The 19641-nt window shown below is 41.0% G+C and overlaps 1 protein-coding gene across 2 annotated transcripts; it reads right to left on the reverse strand.

Annotated features, from left to right (window-relative positions):
- Positions 1 to 1175: 1175 nt before the first annotated feature.
- Positions 1176 to 17145, reverse strand: CD200R1 (CD200 receptor 1). 2 transcript variants are annotated; one of them, XM_081908531.1, is made up of 7 exons: positions 16538 to 17145; positions 12284 to 12391; positions 11193 to 11501; positions 7636 to 7881; positions 4694 to 4753; positions 3496 to 3553; positions 1176 to 2511 (listed from the first exon to the last, which is right to left on the reverse strand). In XM_081908531.1, the coding sequence occupies exons 1-7, from the start codon at positions 16698 to 16700 to the stop codon at positions 2463 to 2465; spliced, it is 993 nt and encodes a 330-aa protein (XP_081764657.1). In that variant the 5' UTR covers positions 16701 to 17145; the 3' UTR covers positions 1176 to 2462. The 2 variants fall into 2 exon arrangements, with proteins under 2 accessions (XP_081764657.1, XP_081764656.1); XM_081908530.1 differs by having other exon boundaries at positions 4694 to 4805; positions 16538 to 17144.
- Positions 17146 to 19641: the final 2496 nt, after the last annotated feature.

Raw genomic sequence — 19641 nt, forward strand, 5'->3', positions numbered from 1 at the left:
ACCAGGGCTGAGCCTTCCCACATCCCAAAGCTGGGAGTTAATGTGAGAGAAGAAAAGCCATTCCCTTCTCACAGGTGGAGCTGGGAACACCCAGTGGCCTGTTTTGTTGTCTGTGGAAATCACAAAGACATCACAAGTCTCTGGCTATCTTTATTCCAAGGAAAGCATACCCAAAGTATGCACAGAGACCCCTGTTGCCATGTGCACAACAATGTTTTTCTCCCACAACATGAGGTTGAAATGCTACCTAGTGACTCTTGACAAGGTAATATAAGGACATTATGGATTACTTTGTTGTTGTTGCTGCTGTTAAACCTACATTCATATCAGGACCAAGATACATGGCATCCTTGGGCAGCAACCAAAGCTCACTCCTAATGTCTGCCCTGGGCCTGTGCTGGAGGCTGTATCTAGTTATCCTTTAAATTTCCTGTAATTCCCCCAAGCCTAGTGTTGCTCTGGGTGGCTTGACACAGTGTCCCAGTGCAACTTAGACCTGCTACCACAGCTGGACAAGCCTCCTAAGGCCCACTGACAGAGGAGGGGGTTCATCAGAGGACCCCCTTAAGCCTGAACCCAATCCTGATTCACATCCTTATTGCTCTAATTCAATTGGGTTCCTTTTCCTTCTTTTGATTACATTTGGATCCAGTTCTTACTTTAGAGCTCTCAGAGAATCAAGGAACATTGTTGCGTGCTCAGCTGATGAGTCTAAACAGCAGAAAGCTGTGTATTATCTCCTGTGTTGGAGGGGACATTTTTTTCAATACCAGTTGCTGAAGGGAAAGCACTATTGCACTTGTGTCCTCTTATAGGCTTCCTATAGAAATCTTTTTGGCTACTGTGAGAAACAGGATGCCATATAGATAGGCTTTTGCACAGGGCTCTTCTTCGGTTCCTATGCATAACCTAAGAAACCCCTTTCTGCTCTTGATCTGTGAAGAGCTATTTCTTCACTAATGGCAAAGTATAGACAACATACAGCCATTAACTTCTGAGAAGCTTCATAAGGCACTTTGTCACATAGGGCTACAAGCACTTTTCTCTCACGGATCAGAGAATTGTAGAGTTAGAAGGGACCACAATGGTCACCCAACCCCTGCATTGCAGGAATCTTTTCCCCACTGTGAGGCTCGAACGCAAACCCTGAGATTAAGAGTCTGAGCTATCACTAGTTCTATTACTATTAGTTACTATATTTTAATTCCACTCTTCCAAGGAGTTTGGGGCAACATGCCCATTCACAACAATTCTATTTGGTAGGTTAGCTCGCTCTCGAAGTCTGACTCAGTTGACAACACCATACCTGCTCTCTCCCTGTTAACCTCACTGACATGTAGAACATAATCCAGAGAACTTTAGGAAGAAGCTGTCCTTCTGCAGGATGCGGTCTTCCAGGAGCATGTCTTACTTCCAGGTCTGTCAGTCAGAGAAAGATCAGTTATTTTCTTCCGTGGCACAATTCCTTGGAATGCTGGTTATATGGTCCTTAGAACCATAAAATTGTAGTCATCTAGTGCAACCCCCTGCATTGCACATCAACACATGGTCCCCTTTTTAGAACAGTGCTCTTAAAGAGTGATTTGGCCCTGAGAGCCCTTCCCAGTTCAACCTGTACTTGTTGTTGTTGTTGTTTAGTCGTTTATTTGTGTCCGACTCTTCGTGACCCCATGGACCAGAGCACGCCAGGCATTCCTGTCTTCCACTGCCTCCCGCAGTTTAGTCAAACTCATGCTGGTAACTTCGAGAACACTGTCCAACCATCTGGTCCTCTGTCGTCCCCTTCTCCTTGTGCCCTCCATCTTTCCCAACATCAGGGTCTTTTCCATGGAGTCTTCTCTTCTCATGAGGTGGCCAAAGTATTGGAGTCTCAGCTTCAGGATCTGTCCTTCCAGTGAGCACTCAGGGCTGATTTCCTTCAGAATGGATACGTTTGATCTTCTTAACCTGTACTTAATGCCCCATATTAAAGTGAATGGTCTGCTTGGATTAGGCAGAAAGATGGTGACAATTAATTAGAATCACCTCTTGTCATAGTTTTCGAAACGGCTTTCTGAATGCTTAGACTGGAAAAATGCAGTCAATCTGAGAAAAAGAAGATTCGTTATGATGCAGAGCAGAATATTTAAGGCCAGCAGCGTTCTTGGAAGAATTCCACAGAGCCTGGAGAAAAGGTGCAAAATTGCTCAGCCTCTTTTACATACAGATAATTGACTCTGGTTTTTTCGACAAGTATGGGGCATTGGCAGAGAGAGACAACAAGGCGTTGGGTTTGTGGGAAGGATACAGAAAGCCAAAATGTACCCATGTCCATGGGAGGGTCACTGTAAGGTGTTAATGACCCCCCTGCCCATGTATTTTTCTCTTACACAGTTCAAGTCAGACACTGTTTCATGTTGAAGAAAAGAGCTCTGGTGGGAAGTGTCATTCACTCTGTGGGAAGTCACCTGCTTTCTCATAGATCACATTTTCCACTTGTACGAAAATGGCATATGGCTCCAACTCACTCTCCTACAAAACAGAAGTGCACCCCTTTGAGAAGAAAACATGGCTTGTCACCTAAGTAAAACTCTGAAGCATTTTAAAACATGAAGGAAGCTGCCACAACCCCATTTGTTTCTTTCATCTCATGATATGCAGAAAAATGTTCTGACTTACCCCCCCACACTTGCACCACCCCGATAGAAATAATGAGAAAAGATTCCCCTTATACTGCAGAGTTTTTATTTTGTGAAATACACTGTGGGTGGCAATATTAAAGTTAATAAAGTATGGAATTATGATTAGCAGTAGACTCAATTGTGTGGATATTTTCTGCACTGAAAAGTTCTTGACAGCTAGTAATAAATTCATGCTTGTGTTTCTGGGGCAATCCAGTCAGATGGTCAGAGTATTGTTTATTCTTTCTTTCTTTCTTTCTTTCTTTCTTTCTTTCTTTCTTTCTTTCTTTCTTATGCCACATGATTTTCAAGAGTTATAGAAAAGTCATCGAAAAAATTTTTTACCATTAAGAAAACAAAATGTAATTTTGTAAAAAATAATCTTAAACTGCCCAGGGTATATAATCTATTGACCAAATGGAAGCTTTCCTCTCATTGCAAGCAGCCAGGGAGGGGATGGAGAGCAATTCTGATAGGGACCATACGGTGGTACTAACAACACCTGGGGGATACATGGGATCTCCCCTCTCAGAAGAGAAGTCTTCAGAAAAGAGAAGATTGGAAGGAAGGAAGGCAAGAATACACATAGATTGATGTATCCTCAGAATAAGTGGACACACGGTGAGGACTGCCCACAATAAGTGTGAGGTGGCTTCCAGGAAACATTTAATTTGTACTGAGTACTATGACTGTGCACTTCTGGTGGCTTTTGAGCATGATTGGCAACACAGCTAGCAGCCTGTATATGTCTATACCATATGGTAAAAGTATTGTGCCCTTTTTAACACCAAAAATTGGTTTCAGAGCAAATCTCTCATTATTTCCTTGGTCTTACCTGGATGCTTGGTCTTGACATTGTTTCAGGACTTTTGGTTGCAGCAACTTCTCTTTTTCTGGCATATGCAGGGAGGGGAGAGTATAATCAGATTCCTTCTTCCAGATACCATGCAAAATGGGTTTGGATCAACATGTCATCTATAAGACCCTAGGATAATTTCAGATCTAGTGTACCCATTGAAATATCTTACAACTGATCCTAATACACATACACATTCCACTGCCAATATAGAGTATCACCACTACTTTGTTAGAAATAAAGGTAAAGGTAAAGGTACCGACTCTGGGGTTGCGTGCTCATCTCGCTTAAGAGGCCGGGAGCCAGCGCTGTCCAAAGACACTTCCGGGTCACGTGGCAAGCGTGACGAAGCTGCTCTGGTGAGCCAGCACCAGCGCAGCGCATGGAAACGCCGTTTACCTTCTCGCTATAAAGCGGTACCTATTTATCTACTTGCACTTAGGGGTGCTTTCGAACTGCTAGGTGGGCAGGAGCTGGGACCGAATGGTGGGAGCTCACCCCACCGCAGGGATTCGAACCGCCGACCATATTATCGGCAAGTCCTAGGCACTGAGGTTTTACCCACAGTGCCACCTGCGTCCCACTTGTTAGAAATAGGGACTGACTAATCTGTCAATTAACATTTGTCTCAGTTTCCCATGTTTTTCAATTTTCAGTTCATTATAGCATTTTCCACATCGGCTTGCAATATATATATTTTTTAAAAAAAACGGTCTGCATGAGAATTTGCACACATTTTTAAGGTAATTTTGCAAACAATTTCTCCCAGCCAAATGAATTTTCCTTATTATTTTCACAAATATATGCAATTTTGTATGCGTGTTTTGGTTGGAGAACAGACTGAAAAAATCAGAGAAGTGTGAATTTTTAAGGATGGCTGCATTTTGGTTGACAAATTGGTTTGGGAAGTGCAAATTAAGTTGGTTCATGTTGAAATTCAAAGAACTAAATAGATTTCTCCCCAACCTAGTCACAACTACTTTTCTTGGTTTTCTTGTCTCTGTAAGGACTTCCTACATTCTATCCTATGAACCACCTTCTAGTCCCAGAGGCAGAAAGCTGTATAAATAATGCCTTGCTGTTTTTCTGTAATAAGTTGAATTTATGGTCATTGTGGCAGCTGACCGATTGTACAGAGCTATAGAACTGGCTTATATTAGGACTTTGGCATACATACCTTCTATAGAGGAGGTAGATGAAAACTGAAAGCAGGAAAATTCCCAAGACACCAGCAAGGCTGGAAAATAGAATGGTGATTGTTACATCTTCCTTTTTTTTACTTTGTTCACCTGGAAATATGCAAGGTGCAAGAAATGCCAGTTAGGAGACATGGGTGTAATGGATGGAATAAATAGATCAGTCAACAAAAGATAACAGTTGCAGATTAGAATTTGTATGTACCCCCTGAAGCTCAGGCCCAAACAACAAGGTATTTAACTAGTTTTGAAATTATGCTAAAGCAAAACTCAGTATTTGATAAGGGCTTAAAGGTAAAGGACCCCTGACCATTAGGTCCTGTCGTGACCGACTCTGGGGTTGCATTGGTCATCTCGCTTCATTGGCTGAGGGAGCCGGCGTACAGCTTCCAGGTCATGTGGCCAGCATGACTAAGCCACTGGCGAACCAGAGCAGCGCACGGAAACGCTGTTTACCTTCCTGTCACAGCAGTACCTATTTATCTACTTGCACTTTGAGGTGCTTTCGAACTGCTAGGTTGGCAGGAGCTGGGACTGAAGAACGGGAGCTCACCCTGTCATGGAGATTCAAACCACCAACCTTCTGATCAGCAAGTCCTAGGCTCTGTGGTTTAACCCACAGCGCCACCTGCGTCCCCTGATAAGGGCTTACTCTCCAGTGTATATAGGATTCTTTTGGAAACCTCACTGGGTTCCACAGATAGCTTAAGACAACCATGGGAAAGTGACCTAGGCAAGACAATTGATTTAGAAACATGGCAAACCTGTGGAACAAACCCCCATTTCAAACCCCATCAGTGCACATTTGGGAGAATGCATATAAGCATATCCACAGGAGATACCTACCCTTGCAATGCCCTGAGTTAAGCTTGCCATATGCCCGGAATTTCCCAGACAATGCTTTGGCCTCTGGAAGCAGTGTTTGGGTGGAAATCGCTGGAATCCATGGCACTCCATGTCAGAAGTTTAGATTTTGACAACAACTTGGAGGGGGGGGGGGAAGCTCAACAACTTTGGGCAAAAAAAAAAAAGCTCAACATCTTTGCCCAAAAAAGCTCTTTATAAAGAGCTACTTTGATTCCTGTTTGCATCAGCCAGACTCATGGGGGCCAAAGGCACCCTCAGGTGACTTGCAAGACTATTGGCACCTCCAGATCATTGCTTTAATGGAAAAACTTAACAAAATATACCCAAACCCTACACCATCTGAAAACGAAGGACAACTTTTCTAAAGTTTGGCATCCATTAACTGAATGCATCCAAGTTAAGAAACATGATTGTCAGCCACCCTCTTCTTATGAATTCCTATGAAAAGCATTCTTGGATAGATGTTTATGAAGGACAATTGCCCGGAATTATAATACTGTTTTTGGAATACTGCTGCAGGGGTGTGGAATCAGATAATGTTGAATTCTGACTCCCATCAGCTCCAGGCAAACATGTGAAAGGCCTAAGTTTCCCACCACTGTTGTGAACCGTGCAGCTTTTTCATTTAGGCACTATCAGTTTCCAGCAGAATATTTACCTTCATGGCAGTGCTTTGGGATTGATTTCCAATGGATATGGAGAACATTAGAAAATCTCTGCAAGCAATAGGACTTGGCAACAGTCCAACATGAGCATATTAAATAAGCATTATTATTATTATTATTATTATTATTCGTCACCCATCTGACCAGGCTGTCCCAGCCACTCTAGGCAGCTCTCAATAAAATATTAAATGTCCATTGCTGATCTAAACTGTTCCATGCAGAATTTTCCATGGGAATAATTCCAAAAGGCTGCCTCTGAAGGAAAACATTACACCAGATCTGGCCCTTAGACAGAAAAGGAACTACAATCATTTGGGGAATTTTTTCTACTTTTTAGTAATATTACCGGCCAAAATGTGAACCCTAAACCCAAGATCCCTGGAACACACCACCAGAAGAAGGATAATAGTGGATATTAGTAAATTGATTTTTATTTCATTTTATTTTTATCCCATTTTTCTAGACAAAAATGCATCCAGAGTGGCATACAGTAAGAACATTGATAAAAAAATACTGAAAAGGAACATTATGATTTGCCTTTTGAGATAAAAAAAATGCACTCAAAATGTTATAAAGAAAAATAATAAATTTAAAATATTTTTTAAAAGTTCCCTGGGAAAGTAATAATCTCTAATGAAAAATGGGGAACTTTAAAAACTCTTTTGGCCCAATTAAGGGAATCTTCTTGGAAATTCTTACATAAGTAGTATCTTTCCTCCTTGGCTGAAAAGCTGATGTGTCAGATTCATGCAACCAAAGGGAATTCCATCCTCCATCTGTTCTATAATGTGTGACACCCATTTTGGATTTTATAAGTGTCAAACAGATTTTGTTTATAACCCCCTAAGATCTCATCTTAATATGTGGAAAGATTTTTGGGAGTGAAATGTAAGAATTTGAATTGATAGTTTTAATAAAAGTGGTTGATGTATTGAGTTATATAATCTTATGTGCAAAGTGAAAAATTAAAATTGATAAAAATACAGAAAGACAAAGGAAAAAAGGAAGGTGGGGGATGTACTTTGTATCCCATACCTTACCTGTACCTTTGTTTAGTAATTTGCTACTGGTTTGTGTCCTGTGTTTCGTTTTGGTTCCCATTGCAAAAATATTCAATTAAAAATGTGTGTGTGTGTGTGTGTGAAAACAATAAAACAGGGTAAATACAAGTTGAATCTAGATCAGTGGCACATAAATGGGAGATGTAACCTGGAAAATGCAGCAGAACATCAAACCACCCAGTCATCAAGATTTAATACGTTGCAAACATTTTGTCCTAATTGACAAAAGAATAGGTGTGAAAAGGGGGTGATCCTGAGATCTCTCGGGAAAACATATCAGAGAGTGGAAACCACAAATTAACACACAGCGAAAAAGATTCTTAGGGTTACCTAATGAGATACTGTGGGACTCCTTCCATGCAGGATGGGAGACAAAGCAAGTTACTTTGCTCCCCTCAGAGTTGTTGACCTTGTATACACTGGTGACGGTCTGTGTGGCATTAAGCAAATTTTCACTCTTGGTGTTATACTCTCCTCCTGGGGACCATGAGATCTGTGCAGCTGGTTTCCCTGCAACTGCCTTGCAAATGGCAGTTCCATTGATGTCGTCATGAATCAGGGACACCTCAGGAGGTACTGGAGGGAACAAATAAATGAGGCGAAGGGTCAGTTATCAAAGTGGTGGGATGAGGCCTACTCTAGATTAGAAGCGGCAAATGGAGGGTGCTTGGGCGGCTGTGGACAGCATTAACTCAGTGTAAGGCTGTCAGGAACAGCATTTGAGTAGTGGGGGTGCCTTGATCCCACAGTGAGCAGGACCAGACCCATCCACACATACAACCACACACACTTAACACAGGCAGCTGATAGCCGTATCTCATGCCCATCCTGTCCTGTGGCCCCAGAAGATGGGCGTTTTCCGCTGCAGCACGTTGGAGGGTATGCACATCTGGTTCCCAACCCCTGGCATAAAAAGATGGACATAAAAGGTAGCAGAGCTGCCTATTCCAGACCCTCCAAGTGCCCCTATTTTCCAGGGACAGTCCTGGATTTACAGAAGCCATCCTGGTTTCTGATTTGATCCTGGAATGTCCCACTTTTCATTAGGGTGGTTCTATTTTCACTGGAGAAATGTTGGAGGGTATGGAGTTATCTGCCTCCCGAGCCATCTAAAGGCAGCCCTGTATAGGGAAGTTTTTTTAAATAAAAATGTTTAATGTATTGTTGTTGTTGTTTAGTTGTTTAGTCGTGTCCGACTCTTCATAATCCCATGGACCAGAGCACCCCAGGCACTCCTGTCTTCCACTGCCTCCCGCAGTTCGGTCAAACTCATGCTGGTAGCTTCAAGAACACTGTCCAACCATCTCGTCCTCTGTTGTCCCCTTCTCCTTGTGCCCTCCATCTTTCCCAACATCAGGATCTTTTCCAGGGAGTCTTCTCTTTTCATGAGGTGGCCAAAGTATTGGAGCCTCAGCTTCTGTCTTTCCAGTGACCACTCAGGGCTGATTTCCTTCAGAATGGATAGGTTTGATCTTCTTGCAGTCCATGTTTTTACATATGTTGGAAGCTGCCCAGAGTGGCTAGGGCAACCCAGTTAGGTGGGTGGGGTATAAATAATAAAATTAATAGGACGTCCCTGCTTTCATCAGAGAAATGTTGGAGAGTATGATATTCTATTGGTATCTTATGTTGCACCAAAATACACATTTGAGGAAGAAATAAGTCCCTTACGAAACCTGATGAGTAAACATATTCCTATACATGCTGTCAGGAATTGCTGACCACTATGCCATGTAATGAGCAGAGTCACTACAGCAGGAAGAACTCGTGGTCTGACTCAGCGTCGCTGGCCACTGACTCATCCAGGGCATGATTAGGTCTCATCTGCACTAGGCACTGAAAGCTGTAGCGTACCACTTTGAACAGCTTCCACTGAAGAATCCTGGAAACTGTAACTTGTTAGGAGTCCCCTCTTCCCCTCGTCCCCAGTCTGACTTAAAAATCAACCTCTCTTCCCAGCTCAGCTCACAAGTGCACATCGTGACAGACTTTAAGTTGCAGGCATCCAGGGAGCAGCCTCTCATCCAGGGAGTGCAAATTTGTGTAGCCAAAACCATTACAAAAAAACACACACCATAAAACAGAATAAAATGCATTACACAGTTAAAATAATTATTAAAACCAGGCATTCTGTCAGATAAGAGTTTGCTCCTCTGAAGAATTTGACATCATTCCTACAAACTTTTCTCTGTAAAATTGCCACTCCAAAGGCAAAACAAGCCACTTTTTCAGAAGCGTAGAGGGATCTGCCCTCTAATAAAAAGTTAGTCAGATACCAAATCAATCTCTAAACTGAGAAATTTAAATACAGTATCTGAACAAGGCTTAAGTCCTCATAGACTGGGCAAACCAGTGGGGCAAATCTCCAGGTACATTTCCTCCAAACTCTCTCTTCATAAGGAATCCTACAACAGCATCCTTCAACAATGGCAGAATGCACAGACTGGAACTATAGAGCTGTAAAGGTTTTCCTCCATTTGACATTTGTGATGCTGGTTACATAGTGAGTGTGAAGAGTCTGAATGGGTAGTTTGGACAGACAGGCAGAAGTGCGATAAGCACAAAACCATGTTTTATAATATGAGATTTCTTGTGGCAGGATGCCATCTCAAGGTCTATGGAGCTCAGAACTAGTGTAGACTACAGTTCTCATCATGCTGTTTTTAGAGACTGCTTGGAGAGTTGGAGGGAGCCTGAGTTTTATGAAGCTGAGCAGTCAGGTGTGTGAAGAGGTGACTCACTTGAGGCATATGGCTTTTAAAGCACTATAATGCATGTTTTCTCTGGATTTTCCTGCAGAGTTCCACATGGTGTCAACGTTATTCTGCCGGTATTCTGGAATAATGCAGACACCATTCCAATTTTTCTTCTACTGCAGAATATCAGGTATTTGAAGAAAGATCCTGTGTGATCTCCCTATGTGTTCAATGGTGTGGAATGTGTAGAGTGACCTTCCACTGTATGATGTGACAGGGCTAAGATTGGCCTGAGTGATGCCTGTTTCACACCCCTTCTGCCTCACTTCAATCTGATAGGAGAGAGCTAGTGGATATTTGAAGAGAGCAAGAAAGGCAGATAGTACTGAAGGAAGCTCTGGGGTTAGTTGTAGTGGCCAGGGATATCATGGAGAAAGTAAGGGTCATACTTTCATAGAGAAAACAAAGACTTCTGAAATACCAAGGGTGAAATGTTAATGAAAACACACACACACACACACACACACCCAGGAATTTTGCTGGTTGGATACCAAAACAGGGAAGGGAGATTTTGTGACATTTTAGGAGCAGTAGTTCCCTCAGAACACATCCTGCTAATGGTGTGGATAACAAAATGCAGACTCACTCACCACAAATTTACATTTTCTGCACAGTATATTGCTATATATTCAACCTTCCTTTCCCAAGCTCTATTCCCTCCCTCCCATTTCACTTTTGTACACCCTTGTCATCCTTTTCAAACTTGTGTACTTCAGCATTTTGAAACTGGTATTTATATTCATGTTTGGTCATGCTGAGAAGAAAGCAGAGAAGAGGCACTGAAAATGCAGATTGAAACAGAAGAAGCTTTAAGTCCTATGTCTGAAAAGACTATGTAATTTCTATGTTCTTTGTTCACAGCTAAAAAATATTAATAAACGTGTAGTAGTTGTAACAGCAGCTTTAGAAGGAAGAGCAGAAGTAGAAATAATTTGTTTTTAATCCAATTTTCTAGGTTATTTTTTATTGCATACATTTTTTTATCACTGTTGTGCTTAAATATTACTGCAAAATGCTTTCAGTGGTTGCCAGTAGCTTAAAAGTAGCTTTAAATGTTTGGATTCAATAAAATAGATGTAGCAGTCTCATATTATGATTTATAGGTAAGGAAAAGAACATGGAGTTTCTTACCTAATATGGTTAGATTATGTTCATGGCTGAATGTTCCATCAGCAGTTGCTGTAGAACATTTATATATTCCTTCACTGGATATTTGTGCTGACTTTATCTGAAGGGTGGAGTCCTTGTCTGGTCTAGATAACCAACACATGCTATCCTCACTGCAGTTTCCCCCTGTTTGATTTCTATCACTGATGTATGATAAATAGCAAACTGTTCCATTCTTTAAGTTGGCATTCCAAGATACCATTATCATAGGTCTCTGATGGGGACAGGTCAGTATAACTTCAGTGCCAACCACTGCATCCGTTTTTGATTTGCCTGGAAGGATATATAAAAAAAAGGACCATCAGTAGGTTTTCCTAGCTGGATCTGAGGACTACATTTGAGACCAAGCTGTTTTTTTAATCCTCAAATACTCCTTAATAAAATCCAAAAGGAATCATAAAAACACGGTTTCCCAATGTGTTAGAAAGAAACTACCATGAAAGGTTGTTAAACACACTGATGCGGTGTAACCCTTGTATTAAGATATACTATAAGGTAACTTAACAGCAGAGATATGTATCATGAGAGTTATACCCTCTGATACGTCTGGTCATTGTTTCACTGTAATTTTGTTGCTGTAATCTGCAGAAAGTGGTAAACGTATCAAACGCAAGGAGAATTATTTTGAAACTGGAATAAAATGCTGGGAATTATGAACCGAACAAATTCGCTCTGAATTTTTAATTTCATTGATTTCAAACATCTGTTTCCAGCTTTTCTGCAACCCAATTTATTTTATGTTATTATTTATTACATTTTCATACTGCCCTTCAGTCAAATATCAATAAGTTTGCAATATAAAAACATAAGAGACTGCCTAAGCACTCACCAAACATTAAAAAAAGATAAACAAAATCAAATATTGGTAAAATTCTTTTCTAAATCCACCCTATAGGTGTAGCGTAGTGTAGTGTGTTCACATACTAGATATAGCTCTCTCTCCTTTTAAATCAAGCTTAGTCATTAATCTCTCCGGGCCTTAACAACTAAACTTATGTAAAATAGCATTGTTATCTGCTTTACTATAATTAATAAATACAGGTGTGCAATATTACCTTCTGCCAGCTGAGGTTTAATATTTTTCACCATCATTGCTGTGACTGAACTGTTGGCATGATGCTGTTCAGACTTATTTTGAATGGACCCTCTTGCTGGGAATGATCCTAAAAACAGTCATAAGACAAAACCATAAAAGGACCATGGCATATAATTGTTGTGGTTGTTGCTATTGTTGATGTTATAAATAAACACAGTCCATGTAATTACTCTAGAAACTGAGGGAAAGATTAGACCGGTGAATAAGACACCAACACATGTTAAACAAGGCACATAGCCCATGACCATATAAATTTATCCACAAGAGAAGACTCAACCTCTGGAGAGGCTGCCAAAATCATTCAAGATCTTCTTTTGGAAATGGATACATGCACTGTAATTTTCACATTTCACTGGAATGCACAATTAGGTGTGCGTGTTTAGTGGTATGGGGCCAGTGTGGTGCAGTCTCTGGGTGGTTATCCAGGGTTTGTTGAACTACATTTCCCATCATCCCCTGCCATTGGCCATGCTGGGGCTGATTGGCACTGGGTTTCAAGAACATCTGGAGGACCACAGGTTCCCCAGTCTTGGTGTAGTGGTTCCAAGTGCTAGAACAGGACTTGGGTGACTCGGGTTTAACTCTCCACGCAGCTGAGAAGCTTACCTTGGGCCAATCATCTTTAATGTACATCACAAGCTTGTTGTAAGACTAAAATGGGTGTGGGAGAATAATGAGTGCCTTCTAGAGAAACCATTAACGTGAATGTTGAACCAGAGTTTTTAGAAAGCAATTTGAGGGATGAACCAATTCATACTATAAGCAAACGTAACTGTCTGGTGGACCTTTGTTTACTGAAAATACCACCTCGGCAGAAGGCATTAGGAACAGAGAATCAGGAAAAATTCTCCATAACACGGAATGGGAAGTTGTGTGGGGCCTGGACATAGTGGTGAGATGGATAAGAGAAAACAAGCTGAGCTTGAATCCAAGAAATTTGGAAGCACTGTGGGTGAATGGTTCCCACATCTGAGGAAAATGGTCAATTGCCTGACCTGGGCAGGGCTACATTCCTCCCGAAGGAGGAGATAGGGAGCATGGAAGTACTTCTAGATGTAGCTTTGTCACTAGAGGTCCAGGTAGCCTTGGTGGCTAGAAGTGCTTTTTACCTGCTGTTCCTGGTGCAATAGCTTTGGCCATTCCTGGACTGGGAGAGCTTGGCCACAATAGTTCAGACACTGATTGCTTCAAGACTGGATTACTGCAATGCACTCTACGTGGTGCCTTCCTTGCACTTGACCCAAACAGTGCAGTTAGTGCAGAATGCTGCAGCACAGTGGCTGACAAGAACGAGACCCTGTCTGCATATAATAACACCACTGCTCAGAGATCTGTGCTAGTTGTCCATTTGCTACTGGGTCAAGTTCAAGGTGTTACTATTGGTATATAATGGCCTGGAAGCAGTTACTTGCAGGATTGCCTCACCCCATATGTGCTCACTGAACCACTTCAATCTGCAGATTTGACACTGTTATGAGTGTTGTACAGTATTCATTTTACAGTTGTAAGCAATCGATCCTTTAGTATGGCAGCACCTACACTTTGGAACTCCCTGCCTGTTGACATTTAGGCAGGCACCTTTGTGATACACCTTTGGCACCGGCTTCAAATATCTTTGTTTAGGCAAGTCCATCCATTAATAACAACAACAACAACAATAATTTTATTCATACTCCACCCATCTGGCTGGATTTCCCCAGCCACTCTGAGCAGCTTCCAGCACACATAAAAACAAAATAAAACATAGATGTTGACACATTGTAATTTTTTAGTGTTACTTTTAATTACCTTTCAAATATTTTTAATGGCTAGTTTAAAACTGTTTTTATTTATAATCTTAACATTTATTGCAAACTACTTAGAGGTTTTACTACAACCTAGTGGTATGTAGATTTTGTAAAATAAAATAGTTGTGGGACAAGTGCTTAATGGGACCAAATGCGCATCTGAACCACCCTGTAGGGATGACTCTCTTTGGAAGGTGATTTGGAGCAAGGAACTGTGGGTAGAGTAACGGTTAAGAACCTACTGGATCACCATTTCCAGTTGCCCTCTCCCAAAGTTGCTTTTCGTGTAACAACAAAACGAGCTTCTGCTTTATCATTACATGTGTTTGTTTATAATACAGTTTGACCTACTAATTCCAGTCAATACAGTGGTACCTCAGGTTCGTTCCAGAGGTCCGTTCTTAACCTGAAACTGTTCTTAACCTGAAGCTCCACTTTAGCTAATGGGGCCTCCCGCTGCTGCCGCTCCGCCGGAGCACGATTTCTGTTCTCATCCTGAAGCAAAGTTCTTAACCCGAGGTACTATTTCTGGGTTAGCGGACTCTGTAACCTGAAGCGTATGTAACCCGAGGTACCACTGTATGTTAAAAGGATAAAGCACAGTTTTGCTACTTGAGGAATGGAAAGACCTCTGCCCAAAGGACCATTTTAGTCCACTTCTGAAAACTAAAGGTTGATACACACAAATTATATTTACTGGAGATTTTTATGACTGTTTTGACACGTGCCAAAATTACAGCTTATTCCCTTTTTGCAATAGACTTTTCAGCAGTTTTCCAAAATGTGCTGACAGGCCACCATCTCAACACCATGGAGACAATGCCTTTTTCAGTAAACCTTCACTGAACTTTCGCCTACCGTCTTCTCCGACTATTGTGGTTAGTAGGAATCTATTTATTCTCCATTGCAAATGGCCGAAGAGGGTGGAAGAAAGAGGTTTCCTCAAGTAAAACTTTAAATTGTTCTGCCATCATGCAATCCATAATTTATCTTTAAGTTATTATAAATGACACTTTTTAGTTTATTTTCATTTGTAATATTTTACTTCCTGATTTTTAGAGGATATTTTGTTCAGTTGCTTACTGTGAATTTTCCTTGCACTTCTCTAGCTGATTTTTATGCATAATGTTTATGTTGATACTAGAGGAGGCTGTTCAGTTGTTAATTACCTTTTTTAGAATGTTGTATTTGCTGTTTATTTGAGATGTTTTAACCTATGTTTTAATATGTTTAAATATAAGCAGCATATAAATGGTAATAATAATAATAATAATAATAATAATAATAATAATAATACTGTAATAATAATAATAATAAAATTAACAGGAGGGATAGAAACTGTTCTAATTGTTAGATTGTCCCTGCACAAAACTGGTGTTTTGGATACAGGTCTGATCACTATTTTAGTGAAGTCAATCTACCTGCACCCAACCAACCCTTGACAATTCCGTCTTCTGCTTTCCTTCACCAGAGGAGAAGTATTCAGAAGTATTCAGATTTCACATAGTGGTCTTCCAAACACCAGACCAGCCTTCCTACAGCCCTGAAGATGTATGGGCTGGAACTGATGCTTTTCAACAGGTGTGACAGACAGAATCCCAAGAGAGTTCAAAAAGAGAGAGACATTATAGCTTTGTTTATAAAGTGAGCATATTTGCATAATTATATTCAGACATATACTCTGCTAAAGCAGAGCAGGGGAAACTGCCGCCTTCTAAATGCTGTTGAGCTCCAACTCCCAGCCAACCTCAGCCAGGAGAGCCAATGGTCTGAGATGATGGGACCTGAAGGAGCGTCTCCACCTCCATCGTTCTGCCCGGACACTGAGGTCCAGTGCCGAGGGCCTTCTGGCGGTTCCCTCATTGTGAGAAGCCAAGTTACAGGGAACCAGGCAGAGGGCCTTCTCAGTAGTGGCACCCGCCCTGTGGAACGCCCTTCCACCAGATGTCAAAAAGAAAAATAACTACCAAACATTTAGAAGACATCTGAAGGCAGCCCTGTTTAGGGAAGCTTTTAATGTTTAATAGGTTATTGTATTTTAGTGTTTTGTGGGAAGCCGCCCAGAGTGGCTGGGGAAACCCGGCCAGATGGGCGGGTTATATATATACAGTATCATCATCCTGCAATATCTGGAGGTCCACAAGTCTCCCATTCCTATGCTAAATAATACTGTGATAGGAATTTATACTCAGGCCAACTCCCAGCTTATTCGAAGTAGGTTTTTCTTCCTCTTTAAAAATATTTGGCTTGATAAATGTATGCCGCTATTTGCCCTTTAGGTCTAAATATTATAAGTAGATGATAATGATCCGGTCCATGCTGCCTGTTCCCTAGCTGCTTTGCTACATATCCTTTAATGTGGGTGAAACTGAAAGGCAAAGACTTTATAAGAAAAGGCAACACCTTCAGTGAAAAGTAAGACTTACCAATTGTTGCCATCACCACTGTGACAGTGAGCAGGGCACAGGCACTCCAGTTCTTCAGAACAAAATTAATTCCACATTTGGCTTCCATGGCGCATGCAATTATATCACCACGACATCCCATCTGATGTCTGTTTAACCACCAATACAGCGAGCATCTTTTCATGCAAACACTTCATCTCAGCGAGCATCTCTGCTCCACTTTCTACATCCCTAGGTTCTACAGCAACTCTGTGTGCTCCAGACTGATTAGCTCCTTTGGGTTGGAGTGGTTCTTCCTTCTGCCTTGCCACTTGTACAGGGTTTCCTGTGCTTACTTGTCAAAAAACCAAACACAGAGGAAGCAGATGAAGTCACTTTCCTCAGTGGTGGTTATCGGAACAGGACTGCTCTCTTTGGGAAGATGAGTCCCCACTGTAAAACTCAAGAAAATAAAAACAGGCTTGTTCCATCAAGCTTCCATGTCAGAGGAAATTTCATTTGAGGTGAATGATACTTAAAAAATAATGCCAAACCATTTCACGGAAGAAAATTCAACTCATGGGCTGAAGAGCTGTCTGCATTATGATTTAGCAGCTTCCACTATTTACACTTTCTACATGCGTCAAAAAATTATATTGTAGTTTCCACCACAAAAAGGTGATAACGTATTTTTTGCTCTATAAGACTCACTTTTTCCCTCCTAAAAAAGTAAGGGGAAATGTGTGTGCGTCTTATGGAGCGAATGCAGGCTGCGCAGCTATCCCAGAAGCCAGAACAGCTGCTTTCACTACGCAGTGATCCCTCTTGCTGTTCTGGCTTCTGAGATTCAGAATATATTTTTTCTTGTTTTCCTCCTCCAAAAACTAGGTGCGTCTTGTGGTCTTGTGCGTCTTATAGAGCGAAAAATACGGTATTTCTTCTGCTGTCAGGTTCTCCGGTACTTGCTGCTGGTAGGGTTGATGAGCACTAATGGGGCATTCATACAAGTACATATATGGGAACAAATTATGGAGCTAATTTGAGGGGGGGGGGTTCCTCCGTTCACATTTTAGTGGGTGTTCAAGGTTCAAAACTTGTCCACACAGAGAAAAGCAGCATTTTCACTTCAGATGAAATGACTCAAGATTCTGTAGAAACCACAGGTTTATTTTAAAGTTAATACACAGCATTTGCTTCAGCATGACAGAAAAAGATTCATATGATAAACTGTAGATTTCACATGATGAGATTTCCCTTGATCCTTTGAGTCTTAATGAATCTCATCCCCAGGCTATCACCTCAAAAAGAAATCAGTCTTTTCTTAACTAGCTTTTACACTAGTTGATTCCAGGATTTGGAAGTGTCTTATACACCATTTATGAAGTTTGCCTAGCTTGATTAGTTTTTTCACACATGCTTATTCCAGTAAATTAAAATTGTCTAACACACATCTTAATACACATGGGTCATGCATAGGTCCTAACACGGGGTCTGACACACAGTTTCAACACAGAAGCTTCAATTAAATTCTAACTCTAGCCTAATCCATGTTAGGGTGTCTTGCACCCACCAACTCATATGTTGGGTAATAATTCAGTGTTTGAATTAATTAGCGTTCAATATCCTCTTCTGACCAGTAATCACACTTTGTTTTAGAGCTAATACACTTTTCCTATAACTGGACACTCTCCCGGTCTCAGCAGCCACAGCAGGCGCCGTAACTCTCCAACAGTTTGCCTTCACTCCCAAAGGCACACTCTTCCATTGTCTCCCAAGACATATGTAAATAACTCTGGGGTGCCCTGGAGTCAGCTGTGGTCTATTTTAATTGTGGGTGTGTGGCATGTTGATTAATACAAAATTTAAAATCGAAAGTCAGTTTTCTAGATATCTGTCTTGTTTTATGTCAGTTGTGGAGAAACTCTGGCCCACGGGTCTTGTTATAGACCCACCAGATGTCTAAATTTGGCCTGCAAAATCATTTTGCGCAGATCACAATCACCTGTTAGTCACCCAGTATCATACAACATCAGGCGAACCTCTCCCCAAGCAGGCATCTTCCTCTATTCCTAAGTGAATTGTGCAGAAGTGGGAACTGAGTTTTGGTCAGTTAGCATATGGATCATAGTCCAATTGCCAGTTTCAGTTTGAGACTACAAGGGCATGAGGCATGTGTGGGTGGAAATAGGTGACTAATAATTTTGCAGTAGTTGCACACACAAAAAGCTTACCACATGGTGGCTGTATTAACCTCAATTGCAAGCACAGCATTTAACACACACCACTCAGATCTAGGCAGGAGAGTCAGGATAATACTGGCTGGTTCCTCTTATGTGTACAGATGCTATTTGTAGATTTAAAATGTTTACCATGTGGTTCTTTCTAATCTTGTTTCTATGGCAGCTGTTTTCTGAGTGCCATTCATGCATAAGAGCTAGCTAGCAGATGAGGTTTGAAACGTATTTTTCTCTTTTAAAAAGAAATGTTGTATTTCGATTCTCAGTTTTACAACAATAATTAAAATTGCATAAACTATCCAATAACATCACTTGACTTCCCTCCCCCCCTTTTGTGGTTACTTATGTGGTAATTTTCTTACAATTATTATTTAGAATCTAAAGTTTCCTTAACAAATACACTTAACTGCTTGTTCTACATTAATCCTGCTAATTAATTTAAATGTTTACTATAGTTTTTCAGTTAGTCCACATATTTCCCCCAATCTTTGTTATTTCTTTTTGGTTTCTTATTCTTCCAGTAAGTTTTGCCATTTCAGCATAGTCCATTAATTTTATCTGCCATTCTTCCTTGGTTGGGACTGTATCTTCTTTCCATTTCTGAGCAAGCGTCATTTGGGCAGGTGTCGTTGCATACATAAACAGGTTTTTCCCCGTGGTCCCTGGGTATCTCTGCACCTAGTATTCCTAAAAGAAAAGCTTCTGGTGAGGTTTGAAACTTAGGGCTTATGCACACCTTTTGTGCTACAGGTACGCATACTTTAAATTTATTATTATTGATTAAATTTGTATACCACCCTTTATCCATAGATCTCAGGGCACTTCACGTCATAAGAATACAATGTAAAAGCACAAAATACATTATAAAAACAAGAACAAAAAACCCACAAACCCATAACCCCCTCCCTC

The sequence above is a fragment of the Podarcis melisellensis genome, assembly GCF_964234715.1.
Source record: "Podarcis melisellensis genome assembly, chromosome: 4".
In the NCBI taxonomy this organism is placed as follows: domain Eukaryota; kingdom Metazoa; phylum Chordata; class Lepidosauria; order Squamata; family Lacertidae; genus Podarcis; species Podarcis melisellensis.